This window comes from Leptidea sinapis, chromosome 28, assembly GCF_905404315.1.
Source record: "Leptidea sinapis chromosome 28, ilLepSina1.1, whole genome shotgun sequence".
Lineage (NCBI taxonomy): Eukaryota > Metazoa > Arthropoda > Insecta > Lepidoptera > Pieridae > Leptidea > Leptidea sinapis.
Genome location: NC_066292.1, coordinates 6876145 through 6902125, shown reverse-complemented (window position 1 = coordinate 6902125; position 25981 = coordinate 6876145). Strand labels below are relative to the sequence as shown.

Below are 25981 nucleotides of genomic sequence, written 5' to 3'. Positions count from 1 at the left end.
ACAAAAAGCAACCCTGCCGTCACCGGTCTTCAACTTCGTCATTTGACTCTGCCCAATAAACAAATCTCGTGCGAATACTTTTGAGCCTTTGCAATGCTCTTTGGCCGCCTTCACACAACCTGTATTTTGGCGACGTATATCGCGAGTCAATGACTTGGAGATCTGTCTATTTAGCTGCTAGGAAGCATCGTTCGGAGACTGAAGGGTCATTTGGCGACGTACATCCATCAATTTGAGGGTAAAGTCTGAGAATTTTCCGGTTCATTTTGAACGGCTGGCCTTGAAGAACTTAGACACAGCCGTTTAAACAGCTGCCACGAACCTGTTTTTATACTCGTGCACGTCTACGCATTCACCGAGACATTGGAAACGGTTTTGCAATTAAAGTTGAAAGTTTTCAGTGTTTTGGATCTGGATGGGTGCGGGTCAGAGCGTAGACCAGTCGAGACTGCTCCAGTTTTGGATTGATATTCAGTGTGCAATGTTACTATGCGGTGATCACTCCCAGTTTTCACTGAGTTGATCACGGAGATATCATTAAATATATTTCTTTTGGTCGACATATTAAAGTCAATCTAATTTATGGTGGCACCATCGGGGCTGAGCCATGTCCATTTGAGTTGTTCTGGCTTTATAAAGAAGAAGTTCATCATAACAAGATTCTCCTTCTCCATGAAGTCAGCCAGCATCTGGCCTCGGGCGTTCCGATTTCTATAATCAAATTGCCCCGCTCTCAACTCATCGCTGCTACGTTTTGCCCAATTTTGCGTCTCCCATGACAACGCTGAAGTGGGTGTTCGGAGTGTGAATAGCTATAGAGATGTTATCATACAAGGCCTCCACCTCTTCATCTGAGCGTGTCGAAGTCGAAGCGTAAGCCTGTATATACTTCAACGAATACCGTTCAGTAATTCTGAGTATAAGGTACGCTACCCTAGTCGACACGCTCCGCACCTCAGTTACGTTTTTGACGAGAGACTTGTGAACAAGGAACCCGACACCACACTGGGACGGTGGACTGGTCGCCCTCCCAGAAGTAGAGCATGTGTCAGGAATTTAGGATTATCAAGTCCTCACCCTGTCTTCGGACCTCAGATAACCCAACGGCATCCCATTTTAATCTGCTCACAGCCTCCTCCAGTTCCTCCAACTTCTCATCGGTCCACAGCTCGCTCATGTGGCTGCTACCGTCACCACCACGAGTGGGGCCGCCGGCGACTGGGGACTGGGACCGTGTCTGTCATATTTTGGGGGGTTTTTGCCATAATTGCCACGGTAGGCAAAGATGCTGTTGCCCATTCTCCGTTATTTGTATCCTTCTTACAGTTATTATATAGTTATTATTATATTAGTCGCCTCTTACGACACTCACGGGAGGAGATGGGGTGGTGCTACTATGTTGCGAAACCACACGGTGACTATTACATACATAATAAGTTGCCATCACAACACTGAGTAAGTCTTGAATTTCATTCTATTTTATAAATGTTTTCCTGTATGGTACAACTATGATTTCTTCCTATTATGGTATTAAGCTTATCTTGGCTAACGAAATCGCTCAGAAATGGCACCATAAAACTGATTGACATCTGAGCTCAGTAAACAGTACTCCAGGAAGTAAGTATTAGTCTCCGCTGCACTACAACTAGATACCGCAGGCGTAGCCGCAAAGTGCGGCAACTAACTACACCCAAGTGGGCGTACTCGAGCCAGTCTCAAACAATGTGTAACGGTGACGTACCATGTTCTGTTACACTTTAATAATAATCGAAACCAAAATGCTGGGTTGCGTAGAAAACCTTTGTAAAAATAATGCTACAATAAATAAAAATGATAATCACGTCAATCAAAGATCACAAATCATCAGAAAGATTTTGTTTTTTATTAATTTCAATGTAAAACTACACGAAGCGTATATTACAAAAATTTAAAAGTGCTATTTAGTATCGAGATGCAACGCACACAAGCATCTAATAGTTACCGTAATAAAGAAGCTATTGTTCTTAGGTCGTGCGGTATCTAGTTGGAGCGCAGCGGAGACCAATCCTTTATCTAAGGTTTACGGATTGTTTTAATGAGAAGCCATAAATAAAAATATACTTTTAAGTTGCAATACATTATATTCTTATAATTATATCGCATAAATAAGAAGCAATTACTATTTACAAAAAATATACAATAAAGTCACAAGGAACAACTTTTTTATAAACTTAACTTTAACAGCATTATTGATAAAATTATACGAAACTAGCTGCAAGTATAGGTACGTTTTTTTTAACTTTTTTACCTCAGAAATGTCGACTGCGTGAACCTATTTTTATCATTCTTTTTTTATTTGAAAGCTGGTGCATCCCGTGTCCAAAATTTGGTGTAATTTGACAGTAGCATTCATGAGAAAACCATAAAAGTCTTAATTTTGCTGTATGTGCGCGACAATTTTACAAATAACTCAATAACGTGCCAACCGATTTCGATATCCTTGAAAGATAGTTTGGTTATTTTCTGATTTAAGGATCCATGACAAAGTAAGGAATTCTTCAATTCTTAGGAGCAAATAAACGATACTCGGCCGAAATTATTTTACAATTGTCGTTCGATTATGATGATCAATGGAACTCCTTAACGACTTACGGTAAGGGGCAAAATATGTAACAGCCTGTAATCAAATTGCAAAGCACTTCCGTTCACTGCGGCATTGCAAAATTTAGTAGATCTACACATATTTAGACAAATTATTAGTGCATCAGACTCACTAAAATCTAAAAATAAAATAAAAAGTTTAACAAAAAAAACCGAATTCACAAAAACTGTTCCAAAACAACAGATATAATATGCACTAAAAAGTTTAAAAACAATTGCGTACTCTTAGACAATCTGATTAATTAATCTAATTCTAGTAACGATTATAGTAATTTTTGTAATTGGTGGCAGCCAAGGTAGTTTTGTGGCTACATGCGTAGTGAGATGTGAGAATAATTAAGAATATCAATGTTCATACTAACTATTATGACGTAGTCAATATAATATTACAAACAATATGACTATTTGACAGAATGTGTCCAAACCTGCTGTACAAACACAAAAACCAAGTGAATATTAAAATGGCCGCCGTGCAAATACACAAAAGCATTTAAAATATGTTCATAATACTCTTAACCCATTTCGCACCTGACTGGATTTTCTAGATGGCTGATTTATAACCGTTTAGCTAAAGACTATCGATAAATGAGTTTTGATGTGGAGTGAAATATTTTAGTTAATAGCACACGCGTAAATATGTTAAACTTTTTCACACAATATTCATTATTATTTAAGAAATTTAAACCATCCATATTTCACGTAGATACGTAACCTTAACTAACATAACATAATTAACATAATATTATTACTTAACAGTATTTTTAAATACTCTAATAACACCTACTTACTAATCATACTACTAAACAATCTTTTAAAAAACACATATAACGTTTCGGAAAAATATAGTTATATTTATGCTTCTAGTGTGCTTTTCTTATGCAAAACATGTCATAAGATTCATTTTTATTTTTTGGACACTTAAAACTAAAAAAATATAAATAACTGGCATGTACATAAGCTTTAGAGACATACAGTTTATTTTAAGTAGTGTTACAAAAATTATAGTTATTTCTACAAATTAGCTCCCTTTAGCAGGGAGTCAATGACATTACGACGAAAGCAGGTTGACGTGGAATGAAATAAATTGAGTTGCTGATTATTTTGAGTAAGTGTAATAAATTGGCGACAAATACAATTGATGCAGGAGTGTTAAGCTAGGGTAGTAAGGCTACGAATATGTTTTTCTTGGTACAAACTGTGCGTTTAGGGATTTTACAAACGTAGTTTATTCTTGGTAATAATGAAGTATCCGATTGATTATTAATTATTTTATGAAGTAGTGTCATGTCAAACAGCACACGACGCAAGCATAGAGGATCGACTTAAAAATATTTAAGTTTATCTTGATAAGAGGAATTGATAAGTTTTTTATTAAATTTAAACAAAAATCGTTGTCGTTGTCGTTGGACAGACTCGATAGTGTCAGCCTTTTGGTAAGTGTTTTGGTAAGGGGACCAAACAGAAGTACCATATTTTAAGACACTGCGAATAAGACATGTGTAAAGATGCAGAAGGCTTAACCTTCTTTGAAGCTTCCTATACCCTTTTGTTATTCTGAAAATAAAACCCATCATTTAATTAGCTTTTGCAATAACGTTACTTATATTTAAATTGAATGACAAGGATTTGTCAAAAGTTATTCCGAGGTCTTTAGCACTATGTATCACGTAGGTGCACATTTTCTTCATACCATTGTTGAACTGAGAATAAACCCAGTGACTAGAGACTTGGTTACTAGATGATGTTGCAAAGTTAGCTAATTTTGTAATAACTAAAGACAGAAGGACCATTAAGTAGTAATTGAATAAATCGACCGATTTGGATCTCACAACATTTTTTCGTAGAAGAACTGAGTTGCGAGACTTGGATTTATTACAATTTATGTTTTTCATGGCACTATAATTATAATGTCCAGCCTGGAATATTTAACGGTAGCGAAGCCTGGACTTAATGCAGAAAAGTATCACATCTGGGTCATGTTTTAAGTCATGAAAGGTGCAACTTTTTAAAACTACTAATGGCTATACTAGAGGGCGACAACCGGGAATGGACTAATATCAATGGAGTGGAAAACCTGTTTCGCTTGGCAAATAACAGAATAAAATTAGCATAGGCTAAACCTCAGTAGTAGTGAAGAATGCAGTAATTTTAATGGAATCCACATCGGGATATCCACTATGAGGACTGTGAAGTATTCCAAAATTTGAATTTTGTTTCCCGCTAATAAAATACTGTCTTTACAAAGAATGCGAAGTTAAATTGAAGTACAATTTCATATTATACCTATAGATATTGTTCTTTAATTACAAAACCGTTCAAAATTAATAATTTATCGATTATAATTTATGACAATATTTATAAGAACTGAGGTTTATGTCCCCTGTCTTTCCTATTGGGATCTCGCGAACAGCTTCGCTGAACTTTGCCGTACTGTATACTCGGGGAGTAGGAGAGGCGGCCTTGCTGACTGCTACGAAATGTCACTGTAGTACATGTCCGCCCACTAGACGTGTTGGACTTTTGACGAATCCCTTGCATCTGAAAGTAAAATTGTGTTTAATATAAATATATATACACCACTGGGTCCTTTGCACAGGAAGATGAAGCATATAACATATCATATAGATAAAGATAAAACACCTTGTCATATTCTTAACAAATTCAGTGCGGGTCTAGGATCTCTAACAACCAGAAACTCTCAATTTCATAGAAGCTGTCTGCTAGAGTGAGATATTGTTCCTGGTATACTGCCCTCTGAGCCCATAGAATTATCAGTAATAACATGTTTTTATATTATATTATTTCTTTGTAATAATACAGTCTAATTTTTATTATTTTTCGTTCATTTATTCTTTCGATATCGTTTTAACTAGATAAGCCATAATGAACACAATATCCATACTTATGTGATCGTTAGTAATATCTGTGATCGTTATGTTAGGTTTGGTTAAAAGAGAGAAATGGAGTAAGATAAAAGTATGAAGCTACCAATATTTGTAATACAAACAGTTTACAATAAGCAGGAAAGAGGTAGTTTTCTACTGCAAAATGTGATAATCTATATATATATAAACATAAGAGATGTCATGAGACTCATCACGATATCTTTGGAACCATTACAGCTAAAGACTTGAAATTTGGTAGGACTATTTTTTTTTCACCGAGTAGAGGTCAGCTAAGGACGGATTTTACAAAATTCCATCCACAAGAGTTTTTTTTTAATATAAACAGAACAACGTCTGTCGGGTCAGCTAGTAATATTATAAAACAATTTCTCGCATTGTATCTACAACAGGAAACGTCATATTCTAAATGTAACAAAATAAATAGATGATAATATTTCTTGTTTACTTAAGTAAAATAGTCTTAATCGATTTATAAATAATATTTATAGAGTTATAAATATTATAATAATACGAAATATAAATAAATAAATTAGGTTTTACGTTAAAATTTATGTTTTTCGACTTTTGCAGTCGCACGCTTTCAGAGTGAGTGTATCTGCAAAATTTCACTTTACGCAAAATCTTATGTAATCTAAAGTAACACATACAGCTACAGTGAATGAATACTTAATAGAAAACTAATGAAAAACTTGCAAGCAGTGCACGATTAGCCTTATATTCAGAATTGATAAGAGTAGGGCTATGCTGGCAAAGTGGGGATATTTTCATGCCATAGTGATAAGGTTATTACGAACGTATGAACCTGTTGCTATAACACAGAACATTGTCGACGTAATATAACATCATCGTCGAAAGACAGAAAGAAGAAAGAAATAATGTTTTGGGCGTAGATTAAAGATTGGTCTCCACTGCGCTCCAATTTGATACCACAGGCGTAGTCGCAAAGGGCGAGAACTAAGACTTCACCCAAGTGGACGTGCCACATGTTCTATTAAACTTTGCTAATAGTTGAAACTAAAATGCCGGGTTGCGTAGTCAAAGTTTGAATAAATAATACTACAAGAAATAAGGAAGACACTGGGATCACACATCAGTAAATATTTTGTATTTTATTAATATCAATTTAAAATAACACGATGTTACGAAATTTGAAAGATACCACTGAGTGTTATGATGCCACGCACACAAGCATCTAATTGTTGCCGTAATAAAAGAGCTATTGTTATAGGTAGGTATATAGGTAGTGCTGTATCTAGTTGAAGCTCAGCGGAGATCAATCCTTAATCTAAGGATTTGGGTTTATTAGTTCCCTGAGCGACAGTTTTTAAATACTATTTCAGAATTACACAAGTCAACATAATATCTGTAGTGTTTGAATGTAAAATTTTACGATTATCAAAATATATGGCTACGTTACCGAATATTCTAGCAACTGTGATCATCATAATTTTAACACTAGAAACAAACTTTAACTTGCCATACTAACTCCTCGGTTAAGTTGAGTTTGTAAGTTTTTTACTGGGCGATGTATATCCTGTTACTACATGATCGCATACAATGTCTTGATAACAAATGTGTTAAGAAATTCAAAACAATTATTAAAAATCGTTTACATGTGGAAAAAGTGAAAGTTTCTCAGTTTCTATTCACCGTCTGATAGAAAAGCGATATAGCCGGTATGTGTGCAAAAGCAATAACAAAAATAATTGAAACAAAACTTACATGGAAATGAGTAGAAGAGTGAATGTTACCGGTGTCGTGACAGATCAGCTTGCGGAGTGAGCGCCGGAAGTTTCTGGTCATCAGGCAGTAAACTATGGGGTTTATGGCCGAGTTCGCATGACCTGAAAATATAGTACTTACTTAAAATTTATATTTATACTAGCCATTCTCGCCCGCTTCACTGGGCAAATTTTCAAAGGAAGGAACGTTGAAATTCGAAAAATAAGTAGCCATAAACCATTTCGCATAAATTTCGCATTGAATTGTGGTAGTTTCATGTCAATGCGATAAGTGGTTTAGGCGTGATTGAGTCTCAAACAAAGACTCTTTTTATTATATATATATATATAGATTAATTATAACTTCAAAATTGATGAACTGCCCATATTAATATTTTGATTAAAAGAGTTAGTTTTTTGCTACCTCTTTTCATTAGCCAACCCTTTACGAAGTGGCGGTTAATTCAATAAGAAAAAAAAAATATATTCATAAGTTTCTTTTTTTTGACCTACATGCAAAAAGTGATTTTGATTTGATTTGATTTCTGATTTAAATTAATTCACTCCCTTAGGGGTAGGTCTTTAAAAATGCCGATATCCATGTGCATATTTCTAACTAGAGGCAGACATATAAAATTTCGTCCATTTTATATAATGACCCATAGCGTTGCATATAAGTAAAGAGTTTCTTGCGCCGCTTATTCTCTCTCAGAGTGCCATTTGTTTCCGAAGCGGTGCTAGTGTTAGAAAGGACATCAAAAAGAATTTTAAAGGAACCAATTTTGACAAAATTAATGCATTTTAATGTCCATCGCTTATCTTATTTTACGGGGTTATTCCAATCAAAGAACCTTTTTACAAAATGAGTATAGTTTATAAGAATATAAATTTAAATTAGGCTCTGAAATCCCCCTATAATGCAGATAGGTGGATCCGCATTAAAGCGATACTGACGACATTGTAATTACTAATAATAATATTTAATGACAATTCGTAACAAGTATATCCAATTGTTTGCCTAGTGTTGCTATTTTACTACGGTTTTTATTACACAAATATAATTAAATAATTTAAGTTTGTAATAAAACAAATGACACACGTGCAAAGGTACGCGAAACTATTTATAAACTGTACAATTATTATAAATTTAACAGTACAGAAATATGTATGTGGGATGTATCCCATAAAATCGCATAAAATTAAAACTCACGTAATAAGACACCGGGTTATGGGTTATTTTATTTATACAAAACTAGCCGTTCCCGCCCGCTTCGCTGAGCGAATTTTAAAAGGAAGGAACAATGGAATTCAAAAAATAAGAAATCATAAACCATCTTGGAAAAATTTCGCATTGAATGGTGGCAGTTTCATGTCGATACCATCAGTGGTTTAGGCGTGAAAGAGCCTCAAACAAATACCATTTTCATTATATATATATAGATAACGAAAATAGAAGCTTTGACTCACCTAATAATAACGTATAAGGCAGCATGACAGCAACAGATTCTACTTGGACAGCATTAACATCAATCATCAGCTGCAGGATGTTGTAAGGCAGCCAGCACAGAGCAAACAAGACAGCCAGCAACAGAAGAATCAGAGCCACTCTCTTTCTCTCACGTACGAGCCGTATACGCTGCAAGAGACACACATAGAGTCATAGTCAAAGACAAATACATAATACTATTTTATTATATTTATTATTTAACAGTGGGAGGCTACTTTGCAGTGCCTATTTCTGCCGTGAAGCATTAATGTATAAGCTTATTTTGTTTCTGTCTGAAAGGTGCTGTAGCTAGTGAAATTACTGGGCAAATAAGACTTAACATGTTATGTAACTTAACAGATTTTTTGGGTTTTTCAAGAATATTGGGCGACACTGCATTGTAATGGCAGGGCGTATCAATTACCATCAGCTAAACGACCTGATCGTCTCGTCCCTTATTGTCACAATAGAAAAAAATATTATGTTCGGAAAAGTAGAGCTCGTGAGAAGAACATACAAGAAACTCAACGCTAACTCTTTTAACTCAATGAATATTCTACAATAGTTGTAATATACATAGCAATCAATTTGATTGAAAGGTGCTGCATTCTGTTTAATATTAAAAAGCGTTTTAAGTATTAAATCTTTCATAAAAAGTAAAGGCATAAAAAGGCATAAAGGGCATTTATTTTCTCAAAATTGATTCCTTAAGAATTATTTTTGATGTCATTTCTAATATACTACTATCGCTTCGGAAACAAATGGCGCTCTGAGAGAGAAGAAGCGGTGCAAGAAACTCTCCCAGTATTATTTTTTTGCGCTATTTTCAATAAAAATATACAATATTGTACAGTGGAGTAATAGGATTTACGACAGAGCTATTTATTTTATAAAACATTTAAATTTATTTATAGATAATGCCTGAACAGTGGCTGGGACTTTATGATAAAAGTGCATACATTTACCCTTAAAGGTATTATGTATCTTATGAAGCCTACTAGAATTAGTTACAAGCAATAAAAAAAACTGTATAAATATAAATTGGATGCATCGACCTTTAGAGCTTGAATTTATTGTGTGTGTACGGATGCTTCATGAACATGATGGTCGTGATTACTGTTATAATTTTCTGACTGTTATAAGTGATCGCATGAAACAGATAAAACGATTTTATCAGATCAAGCTATCAAGACCACTCGCTCGTTCGTTAGTTGATGCTTGGACCAGCCCTCATTCCCAGACCACATATTTTAAGGAACGAGATGATAACCCGATACACAACGCCGCCACAAGCCATGTCATTTGAGTGAGCATGACGAACCATGTAGAACTACAAAGTTTAAATAATTTATTATTATACCATTACTTAATTACAATACTTAAAGCACATGTTTAACTTGACTTTAAGTAGATTTAAATCACTTTTATGAGATTAATTATTAGAGATTCAATCAAACAGTACGGTAGTAGTGCCGGTCAGAATTTTTAGTTTGTCAAGAATCCTGAACGGCACTTCATTGTAATGGGCAGGGCGTTTCATTTACCACCAGCTAAATGTCCTGCTCGTCTAGTCCCTTAGTTTCAAAAATGGCCAACGTTCCAAATTTATGTCCACAATAAATTACATCAGTTGCTGCTGATTATTAAAACTCTCGCAAATTTATTTGAAGATTCAAGAATTTTCATATCTCTCTTTTCTAGCTAATGGTTCAGAACTTCATCGGAAACTCCCTGAAAACTTCGTCTGAAACAATGGTCCGAAAACGCAGTGTCGTGATATCAGCCAGGCTCAACTAAAGCTATGAATATTAATCCAGTACGCTGTAAGCAATTATGAGCCCAACAAATTTGGTTGAGTTTATCTTAAATAGTCAACTGTAGTAACTAAATTGTAATTTATATACCACATTATTATTATCACTACATTATCATAAAACAACGTCCTTTGTTTGTTTGTTCAGGATAAACTCAAAAACTACTGTACCGATTTTCATGCTGTTTCCACCAATGGATAGCGTCTTTAGCCCACGTCTTTTCTTGATCAGTGATCTTTAGTCGTGTTTTCGAAGGATATTATCGTTTCATCAACTTTTCACCCTTGCAGCAATAGCTTACATACACTTATGTTTTTGAGGATAATTGTTTAAGTACTACTAAAATAATAGTTTATAAGAAAAATATTTCTTGATAACAAACCTGTTGACTACTTGCGCTGCCTTCAGCTTGATCGAACGGAGGCAGTACTGAACATAACCTGCGGCCCATCAGAGAGTATGAGATCACAACCACACAACCTGGAAGACAAATTTATTTTTGATATTATCAAGGCGTGAATAAATTTAACTGTGTAAAATTTATTCACGCCCTTGATTACCTAGCAATATAAAACTTAAGCGTGCTCATACAGAATCATATTCAAATTACATAACTTATTGAAAGTCAAAAACTATTCTACCCATTCCAAAACGAATGCCTCAGATTGTTTTTTCATCAAAAAAATATGTTTAAAACGTAATATTGTACAATTAAACTTATTATTTAATAGCCTGAGGGCGGTTGCTCCATTCCCATTCTGTGGTATCATTCCGAAAGTCATTTATATTATAGTAACCTTTACCACACAAACAATTCTTTTGAATAACGTTAAACTTTTGTTTTGAACATTTTCTGGGATCTTGTTGTAAAACCATATACATCGCCCCACAAAAGACTTTCTAACTCGATTTAGCCCAGTAGTAGGCATTATAAGTTTATGTCTGTTCCTGGTCAACACATTGCTTTAAGTTTATACTTATTGAACTATTGATTCTATCAATCCATTCTCTGATGTCGGAAATGGAACTAGTGTCGGAAGTGAAACTAATAATGGATTTAATAACTGGTATATGTTGCTACAAATTACTTAAGTTTAATGAAACTTCCAGTTGAATCGAGGATAATCGCCTTCCAAGCCTGAATTCATGATCACATTACTATGCAAATTAATGTTCATTCGGAGACTCACCAGGAACTGCGTAGACGAGTATGAAACTGAGAGCTCCGAACATTTCTTTCTTGATCGTGTCTGGCCATTTCTCTGTGCAGAACTCGACGCTTCTCTCGACCCAAATCTGAAGATTTTTTTTATTTATAATTAACTGCACTTATTGTATCGATCAGAAATCAAGAAACTTGTGGTATGTTATTAGTCTTTATAATCGGTACCCATTAAAATCATTTTACTTGACAGATACATAATATCTTATCCAATATCAATTACATGGAGCATACTATAAATTTTGCACTTCTAGGCAATCGGTACTATTTGAATTTCGAATGTTATATTTTTTGAAACGTTGCAACCTTCTTAGTAATAAAAAAACAATTAGAGGGAAATCATTTTTCAATTGTTTTTTATCACACATCAAAGTTCTACGTACGCAACGAAAATGGAATTAAGTCGAATAGATTTTAGAGCGATGATTTTTATGATTTTTAAAGTTCTCTCTCTCCGCAAGACTATGCCGCTCGTCTTCGAAATGCTTTTGGGATAGAAGCACCTTGCTTGAGCACCGTGAAGCGATGGTTTGCTGAATTTGAGAGAGGTCTGGTTTCTTTGCATGACGAATTTCGTAAGTAATGTGGCTACTGTTAAGCGGCTAATTGAAGAAAACCCGCGGATTACCTATGAGACAATTCGAGGACTATTGATTGGTATCAGCCAAATTCAGAAAATTTTTCACGAAGATTTGAAAGTTCGGAAACTTTCTCGTCGTTGGATCCCTCATGAACTGACAGCGGATCAGAAGCAGGCTCGCGTGGAATGGTGCTCACAAATGCTAATGAAGTACGACCACGGATATTCTAATGCTGTTTATGACATTGTCACAGGAGACGAAACGTGGACGTATTGTTTTGAACCCGAAAAAAACAGCAATCTTGTATATGGGTGTTTGAAAATGAGAACAGGCCAACAAAAATGAGGCAGGTGAGAAACGTTGGTAAAAAAAAATGATCGCATTTTTTTCGTGAGTGTTAAATGCCGAGTGGTATTCTACCATTTATTTACCCAGGGTGTTAAAAAAAGGTGTGCGAAAGACGACCAAAAAGCCGCGTTCTCCTACATCATAAGAACTCTTCTTCATCCAAATGATTTGAGTTTTCTTTAGTGTTACTCTTCTTCACACACGGCCAACAAAACTAAGTCATTTTTAGCTACCGAAAAAGTACAACTCGTCACCCATCCTGCGCATAGCCCCGACCTTGTGATTTCTGTATTCTCCCCGAAATCAAATATTTGATGAGAGGTTTCATTTTTACCAATTCCGAAGAGACAGTGATAGGATTCAGTCAGCACGTAGAAAACATGTCTTCAGATCTGTGGTCCTTCTGTTTTTAAATATGGTTCGACCGCATGAAATAATGTTTAAAATGTAAAGGAGAGTATTTTGAAAAGCAATAAACATAATCTATAACATGTTGTTTTTTATACGCGAATCTTTTATTGTGACAGAAGCAAGGAAGCTCCATGAAAGCCATACCGAAAGACTTGGGTCGCGTACCACAGACTACGCGGGGCGATCTGGGCATAAGTTTGAATTGGCTTATGATCTGTCCCAACTGGCTGAGACGTCAACGCGGCTCCCGGATGTGAATAGCCACATGCCATCCTTATTTGATCTTCTGCTGACTACACATCGCCCTCGTCGCAGATCACCAGCGACCCACTGCGTTTGGCACTATAAGTCAGCAGATTGGGATAGGATGCGTTCCTTTTTTACATCCTACCCTTGGGGTTTGTTTCCGTACGGATGATCCCAGTGCCTGCGCCGTTGCAGTAGCCGATGTGATACTATCTACATGGCATGGATGGACATGGATATCTTAATACCAAGCTCTGTAGTACCGATCTGTGGCAGATCACAGCCCTGGTTTGATGCGTCAGTTAAAGCAGTATCTGACTGCAAAAAACAGGCGTATCGAACTTGGGTTGCAACCAAACAACTCTTTGCCAGTAAGGAAGCGAGTGGTCGACGAGCCCAAATGAAAATATTTAGAAATTACTTATATATCTTTACTCTTTATTTTACTCGAAATTGGCCATTTTTTGATGTAAAATAAATATTAATGAATTTTAATTCATATAACTAGATGTATATCTATAAAAATAATCATGTAAAAGATCTTTTTTACAAACAGTCACCCTCGTAGGAGACCAGCTCGTTATTCTGTCCATCTATTAGGACCCCTTTTCATAAGAACATGGTGAAATTAATCATTAGATACTTATATCTGCACTCCTTTGCAGATATCATCAAAGCTTATAAATCAATCCGATCAAAGAACTCAACACAGCCACTTATGATTCATGAAAATTTTGCGAGTAAGGGCCCACAGAACAAGTGAATGGACAAAAAAACTTAAGTAACCCGTTATACATTTAATAAGTTACTATATATAATTTAATCACAAATAAAGATAACAACATCGTTTTGTGAACTATTTGATGTCACTTTGTGATTACTCGTAAAAGTCGATGGAAGTCAACCTGTATTTATTACTTCAAGATCCATTTGTTGTACTTCTATTGTCGTACCGACGCACACATCACCTTCAGAGCATGCCCAGCTATAATATATCAAACGTCAAAACTTTTAAGACTTAACATACTCCGCGAATTTCCTAACATTTATTGCTTAGATTAAGGCGACACTAAATGCCAGCGACCTTGAGCGATATGAGTTCACGGCTGCCGGCCCGCCATCTGTGTAACAAAGCCAATATATTCCAAATTCTTGCGTGGAAAACAGTTTATATGCTTACAACCCTCGTTATTCCCTACTAATCTGTATAAATAAAACTACACAAAAAAGTACAAGCTATAAGAATAACTTTTCTGAGAGAAGTACATAAAAAAAATCCCGCCATGCCAAAAAACTTGTTTAACTTTAAAGAAATGTGGTAGTTCAAAAAGGCTCGGCAGTGTTAACTATGACCAACAGCAAGCATTAGCAACCTACACATAAGACTTACGGATATGTGTAACAGGATTAAGTAGTCTTCATAGCTCGAAATGCTATACTTTCACCACAAAACTTGTCTAAAAACACTATGTTTGCGTGTTTTCTGTTTTTCTGTTTTTGTTTTCTTACTCTTCGCCTTAAGGATTGGTCTCCGCTGTGACCCAAATAGATACCGCACTACTTAAGAACAATAGCTTTTTTATTACGGCAACTATTAGATGGTTGTGTGCATGGCATCTTGACACTAAATGGCATCCTTCAAATTTTGTAACATACGCTTCGTGTTATTTTGCATTGAAATTAATAAAATACAGAATACTCACTGATGATATGTGATCCCAGTATTTTTATTATTTTTTTATTTACCACGACACCCGGCATTTTAGATTCAATTATTAACAAAGTTTAACAGAACATTTGGCACGTCAACCTCACACATTGTTCAAGACTGGCTCGAGTACGCGCACTTGGGCCTAGTATTAGTTGCCGCACTTTGCGACTACGCCTGCGGTAACTAGTTGGAGCGCAGCCGAGACCAATCCTTAATCTAAGACTTAGTGTCCCTATTTTGTATTTCATTTATTAGCCAAATAATGTATTTATCATGCTTTATTTGTTGTAAAATTCAAATTATTGTATTTAATCAACACTCTGAATGTAATAATATGAAGTGTAAAAGTTCTAAGCTCCCTCAAAGTTACATGATTACAAATGGCTAAATGTCAAATTGAGGATACTCGGAGAATTGATCGAATTAATGAGAATAAAATACTAAGGTTAAATTATCATGTACGTATGTGTAGAATTATTATGTTATTTGTTCAAAATGAATATAACCACACCTCATGTCCGGCTAAGAGCTTAATAATAATCCGAATGTCATGGAATATGTTTTTCACCTAATTCTGACAGATACCTGGGGATATCGGCTTAAAAGGATTTCCGCGTCTTTTACACACAATATATTATTATGGTTATTTTATATAGGCTTATCACTATTTATTGTACTTCATGAAACTTTAGGTAAATCCCATATTATATCTTCAAATTGTGTCTCGGAATTAAAAAAATATATGCTCATATATATGTATATAAATCGATATACAAATTAAAAAAAAAATAAAAATGGACATGGATTTCTTCGGTTGTTTCTTTCAAAAACGAGATTGATTATATCGAAACGAGAGTGGGTCAGGGATTGTAAATATATACTCCGCTTATAGGAACAAGTCTTTATTTGCGTTCACTTTTCTGAACGTGCACTTCGCCGGTCTGCCGCTTTTCCTCTTGTCGGCGGCGGTGATAGTAATGGTTTATTTTATTCAAAAAAAACAATGAAGATTTATATTTATACCGAAACAAAGGCCTATTAAACCCACATGAATTCGAAGAAGTTAATTTGAAACATATCTATTGCATTATACAATGACGAGGAAATAACCTTTGTAATATTTTAAGAAGCTGTGACGTCAACAGTAGTGACGTTGTTGTACTAAAGTGTTGACTTGCTGGTGATCACTCATAATTGGATCATCAAAACAAAACTGCAACGAGTATTTCATCACCTACATTTATACCACAGGCAGCGTAATAACGTCCCAGAGAGGTCCGTACCGTACGACAGCTCGAGCACAAATGCGTTGATTGTCGTCATTGTGGCCGTATTTATTGTACACGTATTTTTTAACAATAATTTCACATCACAATGTAATTAAATAATGATTTATGAACTAATTTTAATTAAATTGTTAAACTGAATTATTCTCGTTTTTATAATAGATGTGTTTTTATTTGTGCCGATATATGTATATTGTATTGACGACCTGTATAGCCGAGTGGTTAGTGATCCTACCTACTAAGCTAGAGGTCCCGGGTTCAAATCTCGGTAGGCTCAAGCAATTATGTGATAATTATGGATGTTTGTTTTCGAGTCATGGATGTTTATATGTATTTATGTATGTTTAAGTAAGTATATTGTATTAAATATATCGCTGTCTTGCAACCCCTAAACACAGGCTATGCCTAATTTGGGGCGAGATAATTTGTGTTAAAGTGTGTCAATATTATTATTATATACTACCTGCTGATTATATTTTATATACTGCTGACCTGGCAAACGTTGTTTTGCCATATAAATTATATATGTAAACCTTCCTTGAGCTTCACCGAATCTATTACAAAATATTTCATTGAGATCGCATAGTTTAGGAGTTATTAGGGAACATACATTCTCTTTCATATATATATATATATATATATATACCGAGTTGGAGGAATTATCAACAATTTTTCCTAAAAGAAAACATTTACCTGCCATTTACGACGAAAATATCGCTAGAAGGCTCTCATGGGTATCATTAATAAGGCCTACTCTCTGCGAAGTCTGTTTGCAGACATATAGTTTAAGGTTGTTGATAATCGCGAGAAAATTGTACTTGAATTTGTACAAGTATTTACCAAGTGCTAACAGAATTTCATTTGTAATCGTAACAATTTTATTTTTAGAATACTATTTTTTTTTATGGAATAGGAGGACAAACGAGCGTACGGGTCACCTAGTGTTAAGTGATCACCGCCACCCACAGTCTCTTGCAAACCAGAGGAATCACAGGAGCGTTGCCGGCCTTTAAGGAAGGAGTATGCGCTTTTTTTGAAGGTATCCATGTCGTATCGTCTCGGAAACACCGGATAAGGAAGCTCATTTCACAGCTTTGTAGTACGTGGAAGAAAGCTCCTTGAAAACCGCACTGTGGAGGACCGCCACACATCCAGTTAACATTCACAATAAATGGTTTTTCTTTATTAAAATATATGATCATCTATTTGTATATAGATAGAGGTATATCGTAAGCAATGAACTATTTCTTTTTTTTTCGTGTAGTTTTTGTGGCAAAGGTCGTCATGTTCTCTTTAATTTCATTAACTTATGGTGGTGTCATTGGGCAGGTCGTTGCTTTTACTTAAATATGGTCGAGGGAAGCGATAGCTGCTCCATGCGTCATGCTGTTGGACGGGCGCTTTTATGGAGGATGGAAGGGCCTGTCATTGACAATTCTGGTTTTGTTTTTAAATTCATAATTATACATATTTATTCAAATACTTAGTGAGTTGATTGATGCTTTACTGTACTCAATAAAACTTGAGGTTTTCGTATTATTTATTTACGTTATTTGCATACTCATCATTTAGGATACATGGTATTTTAAATATGTCATTTGTAAAATGCCAAAAACGAAAGAAAAATGCCAGTAACGAAAGATGGAGCAGTATAGCAACAAACTGGTACCCATTAGACGGCAAAAGAAGAAGAGGTAGACCTGGTACTAGATGGAGAGACGACCTAGTAAATTACGAAGGAGTGATGTGGTCACGCACAACATACAATAAGGATCAATGGAAAAAGAAGGGGGAGGCCTTTGCCCAGCAGTGGGATGATATATAAAAAATATTGTATATAAATTAGTAATAGTTTTAATATTGTAATAGGCTTTAATAAATAAATAAATAATAAAATTTGTCAAATGACGAAGCTGCAAATATAAATCTAAAAGAGTTGCAAAGTTTCTTACAAATTTTTATTATTAAAGCTGATCTATGCCAAAGTTTTAGAGTTATACAACTTCAAAATTCATTAAAAACCGGAAGTACTACTAAAGCCGATTGAGGACTGCGATATCCAAAAACCGAGTCCAAAAAGTGTATTCTAGACTATTTGACTTGACGGCATTTTTAGTGCTTCATATATTTAATGAACCGAGTATCATCCGTATATTTGTGTACGGGTTACAATTGATTTTTACAGCATTAAGTAGAACATTCTCGAATAATAAACCTCGCAACCCGTTGCTTGCTAGTTAACACTTCTCTCTGATTAAATTTGAAAACAAAATTTATGAACGATGCAGAACTCGAGCCCGCGACCTCTTGCGTTCCGTGCGAGCGCTCTTCCACTGAGCCAACCTTTCGAGTGACGTATGGATCATAAATCTTGATATGTCTTGATCAACTCTCGGGTTGTGGCTTCATCTAAAATATATCAAATTGTTTAGACTTCTCTCTGACAACAGGCTGGTCTGAGGCAATAGTTACGTTCCAAAATTTTAATAATGAAATAAGTAACTGCAAGTTACCTACTTTTATTTTTCACATGTTGAGGTAACTAATCGCTTCATCATCATCATCAGCCGGAAGAAATCCACTGCTGGACAAAGGCCTCCCCCGTAGATATCCATGACGATCGGATACGCTGCCCTCATCCAACGTATTCCAGCGATCTTGACCAGATCGTCGGTCCATCTTGTGAGGGGCCTACCAACACTGTCTCTTCCGGTACGTAGTCGCCATTCGAGGAGTTTACTGCCCCAACGGCCATCTGTTCGTCGAACTATGTACCCTGCCCACTGCCGCTTCAGTTTCGCAAGCATTTGGGCTATGTCGGTGACTTTAGCTCTAATACGGATCTCCTCATTTCTGATTCGATCTTACAGGGAACTCCGAGCATAAACCTCTCCATTGAGCGACCATGAGCTTTTTCATAAGGCCCATAGTTACCGACCACGTCTGCGTACCGTATGTCATCACTGGCAACACAAACTGGTTGAAAACCGTCGTCTTCAGACACTGTGGTATACGAAAAGGTTTTACCGAGCTTCCCTAAATTGGACCGTTTGGAACTGAAAATGATATTATATGAAAATGTACGGTACTTGCTTATTTTATTAAGAATCATGAGGGTAGTTGTACGTACTCCGCTAGCTAATGACACAAGTCGCGCTTGGATATACAAACGGACAGAGGCTTTTGAACTATGCTCGGTCGTAGTCGCTGACATTACACCGTGTTTACCTCGAGTGATATCCTGTGGTCATCAAGTCTACCACAAGATTCGTGACTCTCCACCAATGTTAACTTTCAATGCTTGTGTCTTTACATTATCATTCATACAAACTTTGCAAGCTTGCCAACGCCAGTGTGACGTTCACCTTGGAATTCCAGAGTTGGACCGTTGGAGCTACTGCGCCGCGCCACTTGAGTGGCTTGGGACTCTTCAAATGTTAGTGGAATGCATTTTACTTCTTTGCTCATTGTTCTTGGTTGATTGCAAGTGCCTGCATTTTTTTTATGAAAATACGGGACGAGACGAGCACGATGTTCAACTGATGGTAATTGATAGGCCCTCCCCTGCCGCTCAGGATTCTTGTAAAGCCCAAACATCTGAGCGGCACTACAATTGCGCTCGTCACCTTAAGATATAGAGGATGTTTAGTCTCATTTGCCCAGTAATTTCACTACTACTTCTTCAGACCGAAACACAGTTATGTTTACACATTACTGCTTCACGGTAGAAATAAGCGCCGTTGTGGTACCCATAATCTAGCCAGTATCCTGTGCATAGGAGCCTTCCACTGGTAAATTATAAATTCATTCATTAAACGAGCCAAAAACCAGTGATCCCTATAGGAAACCTTATTACAGTCCCAAACAGAAAGAATTGCCGATAATAGAAATTAAAAACAGACTGAAAAGCCAGACAATATCTTATAAAAGATAAAGTTGCAAATTCTCAGCAAATATAATTTACATTGTAAAAGTAGACTTGTTCAAATAAGACGGGCTTTGTGACTTATAATTATATAATGAATACACAAAGTTTGTTGATTGTATTAACAGTAGATGCTCAGTTGGATCTAAGATTTAATTTATTTGATATAATTTTTGGTTCTTCTAAACGATGAAAACTTACGTTATTTTAACATCACATTGCTAAATTGGACAATCAAACAGTAGAATTAACTTCTATATCTTATACAGTATTTGCGATAAAAGAATTAGTCAGCTGACAGATGTTGAAACGGCTACACTTGTATATTTCAGCTATTTTCATAGTGTCATGTCCTACGGAATTATGTTGTGGGGTAGGGCCGCAGATATTGACAACATATTTGTGCTGCAGAAAAGGGCAATTTGAGCAGTCTATAAAATGCATTCAAAGGATTCATTGAGAGAAAAGCTTAATGAAATTAATATTATGACAGTACACTAGCAGTACATTTACGAGAACCTCCTGTACGCTCATAAACATATTAGCCAATTTAAAAAGAATAGTGATGTACATAATGTCAATATTCGAAACAAACATAAACTCGCAATTCCATCTACAAGGCTCCGTAAAATCGCTAAATCTTTTAAAGTGGATTGTGTTATATTTTATAATGATATTAAAATATTACCAATTAAAAAATTTTAATGTATTGTAAAAAATAAAATAACATCTAAGGCCTTTTATAATGTGAAAGATTATTTGAATGATGAAGATAGTTGGAATTAATTTTTCTGAATTTATTGTTAATAAATATTGTTATACTCATTTTAATGCTATTTTAACATTTGTACTTCATCGTGACTTGCACTAAATAGCTTATAATGTTTTACAGTAAATAAAGATTTTTTGGATATAATTGAATATATTCTTAACTTATTCTTCTATCCGGGTGTAATATATTATGACATGCGTTCAAAAAAGTAAATATAGCTGCTGCTATCACAAGAAACCACAATATAGAGGGCGCTGGTGTTCTACTATCAGATAAGGGAATCCCTCTATTCAATAAAATATGGCAAGTCATGTAATAGACTACACGAAGCGAGTAAGGAGCAACTGCTTATTATTATTATTATTTATTTATCATTTATATTAAATTATTAAATATTTTTTTTCATTTCTTAAATATTGAAGACATATTGAAGTTAATAAAGTATGTCTTCATATAATAATATATAAAATTCTCGTGTCGCGGTATTTGTTACTAAGCTCGACCAACATCTGTTTTTCATAGCCATATTTTTTAATACAAATTTATTTATTAATATGGCAATACAAAGTTTGCTAGGTCAGATAGTGTTATTATAAAAATAAAATCTCCTCTTCATCAGTAGAGTATGAAATCTAAATGTTCTCATATAATAAACGACGAGCATGTACAAAAAGAGTAATGAATGTAGATTGTAAGGATAGAAGCAAGTGGAAATCTCTTGCCTACCCCGACGGGAACAAGGCGTGAGTATGTGTGTGTGTGTGCGTGTGTTTGTATAATAAACAAAACCTAAGGGTCATCAGAAATTCAAATAAACATCGAACCAATATTAAATATATCGTGAGGATATAGAGTGTAATGTGAACGATCCCAAAACTCAATGGAATGTTGACTCCAAAGAAGATATTATTGGTAGAGCGCTACACATATTCTTTATATTATAGAGTACGTCCTGTGAGTATGTATAATAGTTTTATATGTATATTTATATTTTGCCTTATCAAACCTTTGCCATTCATTAGGTAAAAAAATTGTGAAAAATGATCGCATATAAAAAGGAATGTACGCACATTAAAAGAAAAAACATTCATATTAATATAAGTTATTCAAAATATTATTTTACGCAATAAACAACAATATAATATATATTTAATCTAGCTAATATTATATTTGAAGCTATAAAGCATGGTTTGTTTTTATTAATTGCTCGCTGGAGTATTAAATAAATTCAAAAAACAAGTAGACACCAGCACAGATACAAAGAAATACTTTATGCACATATTATTTATTAAAATATCTTATCCACCTCACCTTTATCTATACAATATGTTTCCTCGACGGACTCAAGGATTGTTTCATTTTTAAAAAACAACAAAATGTACTTAAATTCTCTTTTTTGTCGATGTACGAATGAACAATTCGAGTTATGTTATTTTGATGTTAGATAAACCTCTTAACTCGTAAATGATTTGCACAAAGCAATATCGCTTATGCCGGCGCTCTGTAGTATATTACCTCTACGGCTGATCCCCTGACGCCAGACGATGTTGTCGGAACTTATTTGGATTTATTTCATCCCCTTTGTTTTGGGAACGTTTTATTGAGAATTTGTATAGATCACGATTTTCGTCGTCAAGGAAACATGCACGACCCTTATTACTCTTACAGATTGATCATTATGTGAGAAGACCATGGTGTCACAACTGTGTGAATAAAACTTCATTACTTTAACGATTAAATCAGTTAGTGACAAAGAAAAATTACATATTGATAGATTGTAAGAAAATAAAAAATATTTTTTTAAATTATTTAAAAAATGTATACATAATGGCTTAAGTAGAATTGAAGCTTAGTGTAGGTATTCCACGCAACCAGATATTTTAGGTGATGATGGTGTAATTCTACGGCATGGTTTGGGCTAAACAGCTTTTCGGAATACAATGAAGCGACTCTTGTTTTTACGCAACGCCAAACAATCGATATATACTGTAGAGTACTTGATCCCGGCAATAGTAAATCAAATCAAAATAACTTTATTCATGTAGGTCATGGAAATGACACTTATGAATGTCAAAAAAAATATTTCTTCTTCTTTCTACAAATAGTGACTCAACTTGGCCACTCGATAAGACTGATAATAAGGTAGAGCAGGATGGTACGGCAATGAAATGAGAGGGCCTCTCCTACCCGCATTATCTGCGGTCGTACTGATTCCTTCCTTTGCAAAACAGTACTCGTATTTAAACCTGCACCATACGAATGCCATTACATGATTTTGCTATTAAGTTAGAGTAATTTATTATCAATTTAGTACTATATTACTATAGGTAATATGCGCAACACCTCTGCAGTAAATGCTGTGCATCGAAGCTGTACAATCAATAGCAATGCGTCAACTTAATATTCGTTTCTAATAAAAACTTGCAACAAAAATATACGAGATGACGAAGTATTTCAAAATTATGAACATAGTGCCTATTTAGAATAATAATTACGACATTCTATACCTGAAAACGTATAATTAAAATGCTTGTAAGAAACATAACGACCTCAATTAAAAATTGCATTCAATTTCAAAACACTGTTTATTTTTCATACCATAATTAGTTTGTTTTAAATTACATCCTTAAACTTAGAATTTATTTTTGTAACAAAAAACTATTTAACTTCATCACCATTCTTTTGGAGACTATTAAGTTTTATCTTCGCCAAATACAATTTTCTGTATTTATATTAATCTGCTTTCTTGTTGATAAAGCCAACATAAAAATTTTGACTTAAAAACTTCTCTCTGGAAGTCCGTTAAAAACCTAATAATAATATAATATAATTATGTACATTGAACAGGCATCTCTAAGACAGTATAAATTCTACAATAAAGTAATTTTTTCTTCAACTTTTGCAAGGGTTTCTCAGGGATTTTATTTCGACACATAAAATGCTGATTTTTATTTCTCGGGGAGTTATGGTATTTAAATTGAATTATTTGATATTCAATTATTTTCCTTTCGCTTTTATAACTTAATTAAATTTGTAAGATCCTTCCATTCAGAATGCGCAACTTTTTCGTTGCGGGTGATATTCACGAAATGTTGGCAATAATTTTCTCATTTATTTATGTTTCCTTATGCTGTATGAGATTTATTATGAACCAGTAAATTTTTTGAGCCTAAGAATTATAAGTTATATTATATAAAGTTCGGGTAGAGCTTTTTCACGTTGGTTATTAATTTTTTTTCTCTGAAGACAACATCTACAGTTGATGTTGAAGACAGCATCGAAAAATACGACAGAGCAACATTGGTATAATACCACTGATGCGCCTATTTCTGCCATGAAGTAGTAATGTGTAAACATCACTGTGTTTAGGTCTGAAGGGCACCGTAGCTAGTGAAATTACTGGACAATTGAGACTTAACATCTTATATTTCAAGGTGACGAGCGCACATGTAGTGCCGCTCAGAATTTTTGGGTTTCTCAAGAATGCACTGCATAGTAATGGGCAAGGCGAATCAATTACCATCAGATGAACATCCTGCTCGTCTCGTCCCTCTTTTGCATTAAAATAAAAATGCCTCGCGAGTTGGGTTAAGTTGGAATGGGAATATTAAATCTCGGAAGCTCAAGTAAATGCCAAAATTGCCCTTATCCCAGCGCTCTTTAAAGTGGAGGTCCGTCCACAATCATCTCTGGTCTGGTGCAGCCCAGTATCAGATTGAACTAATTAAAATGCAAATCTAAGCTCCTCCCTTTTGACCTTAATTTGGCCCTTACTTACCAAACTTATATAAGAGTACATAATATTCAACAGTATTTTAAGTGTAAGCATTTAAGTCACATATCTATTGTAATTTGAGGGGATTTGCACTCTTAGCCGAATTAGCTAATGAAGCACCTGCTTTCAGGTTATAAACGCTATTAGAGATAATTTTTGTAATCGCTCATTTGACTAAGCGCCCCCGCCGCCCGCACCTGTCTCAGTCCCCTTTGTCGTCATATCCCCGCGCCCCTGTACCCCGCAGGCGAGGACTCAGATAAACGGTCGGCCTATATATAAACTGTTCCTCTTCGAAACTATCTAGTTTAAATAATTATCTATAATTTGTCATGAAGGTTGTTTTCAAATTTAATTTGTGTAATAAATCCCAGAAGTGAATGCTGTCACTTTAAAAAATAAAAAAATTGTTAACATTTAAATTAGTAAGAGCGAAATCTTAAGTCAATTTCCTAATATGCAAATATTGGGATTGAGCAATAGATTCTGTAGATAAGACCTGAGAGTTGAACAAAGGCATATCAAGATCATACACACGAACGCGAGACGGCGCAGGTTTGAGTCCATAGTTCATACATTTTGTTTTCAAATAATTTAATTATGTGAATTGTTTATAGTAAGTGACAGGGTCAAGCTCTGTGATATTCTTCTTACCGATCCATTCCTCGTTCTAACTAGTAGTGGTATGACCTCTCTCTCGACAGCAGCAACTGCTAACAACGGTGCAAATATAGCCAGCGATATCAGCCAGATCCCGACGAGCAGGCTGCAGGCTCCTCGTCGTGACGGTATCCAGGGTTGTCGCAGCGACTGCGTGATGGCTAGATAGCGGTCCACTGACATCGCAGTTATTGTGAAAACGCTAGAAGACACTGCCACTCCTGAAAATATATACAAATTCATTCGAGTATCATATAAAATTTACCAACACTTTGTTATGTTTTTAAAGTGATACTCGTAACCCTCACTTCTGGGATTAATTACACAAATAAAACTGAAAACAAAATTTTATAAACGATGCGGGACTCGAACCCGTGACCTCTCGCGTCCCGTGCGAGCGCTCTTTCCCAGTACCCGAACGGTTTTCAGTTTAATTTGTGTTACTATCACTTTTGCAGTGTTAGATTTTTGGCTCTT

At 35.2% G+C, this 25981-nt stretch overlaps 1 protein-coding gene across 2 annotated transcripts in view; it reads right to left on the bottom strand.

Annotated features, from left to right (window-relative positions):
* Nucleotides 1-4048: 4048 nt before the first annotated feature.
* Nucleotides 4049-25981, bottom strand: part of LOC126972986 (neuropeptide FF receptor 1-like) — a 170426-nt gene continuing 148493 nt past the window's right edge. Inside the window, exons 4-9 of one of the 2 annotated variants that reach the window (XM_050820101.1) lie at nucleotides 25499-25725; nucleotides 11758-11863; nucleotides 10950-11047; nucleotides 8735-8903; nucleotides 7269-7390; nucleotides 4049-5178 (exon numbers count right to left, since the gene is read on the bottom strand). In XM_050820101.1, coding sequence (XP_050676058.1) covers nucleotides 4996-5178; nucleotides 7269-7390; nucleotides 8735-8903; nucleotides 10950-11047; nucleotides 11758-11863; nucleotides 25499-25725 — 905 coding nt within the window. In that variant the 3' untranslated portion in view covers nucleotides 4049-4995. The remainder of the gene's footprint in view (nucleotides 5179-7268; nucleotides 7391-8734; nucleotides 8904-10949; nucleotides 11048-11757; nucleotides 11864-25498; nucleotides 25726-25981) is intronic. The other variant, XM_050820102.1, reaches the window with a different exon arrangement.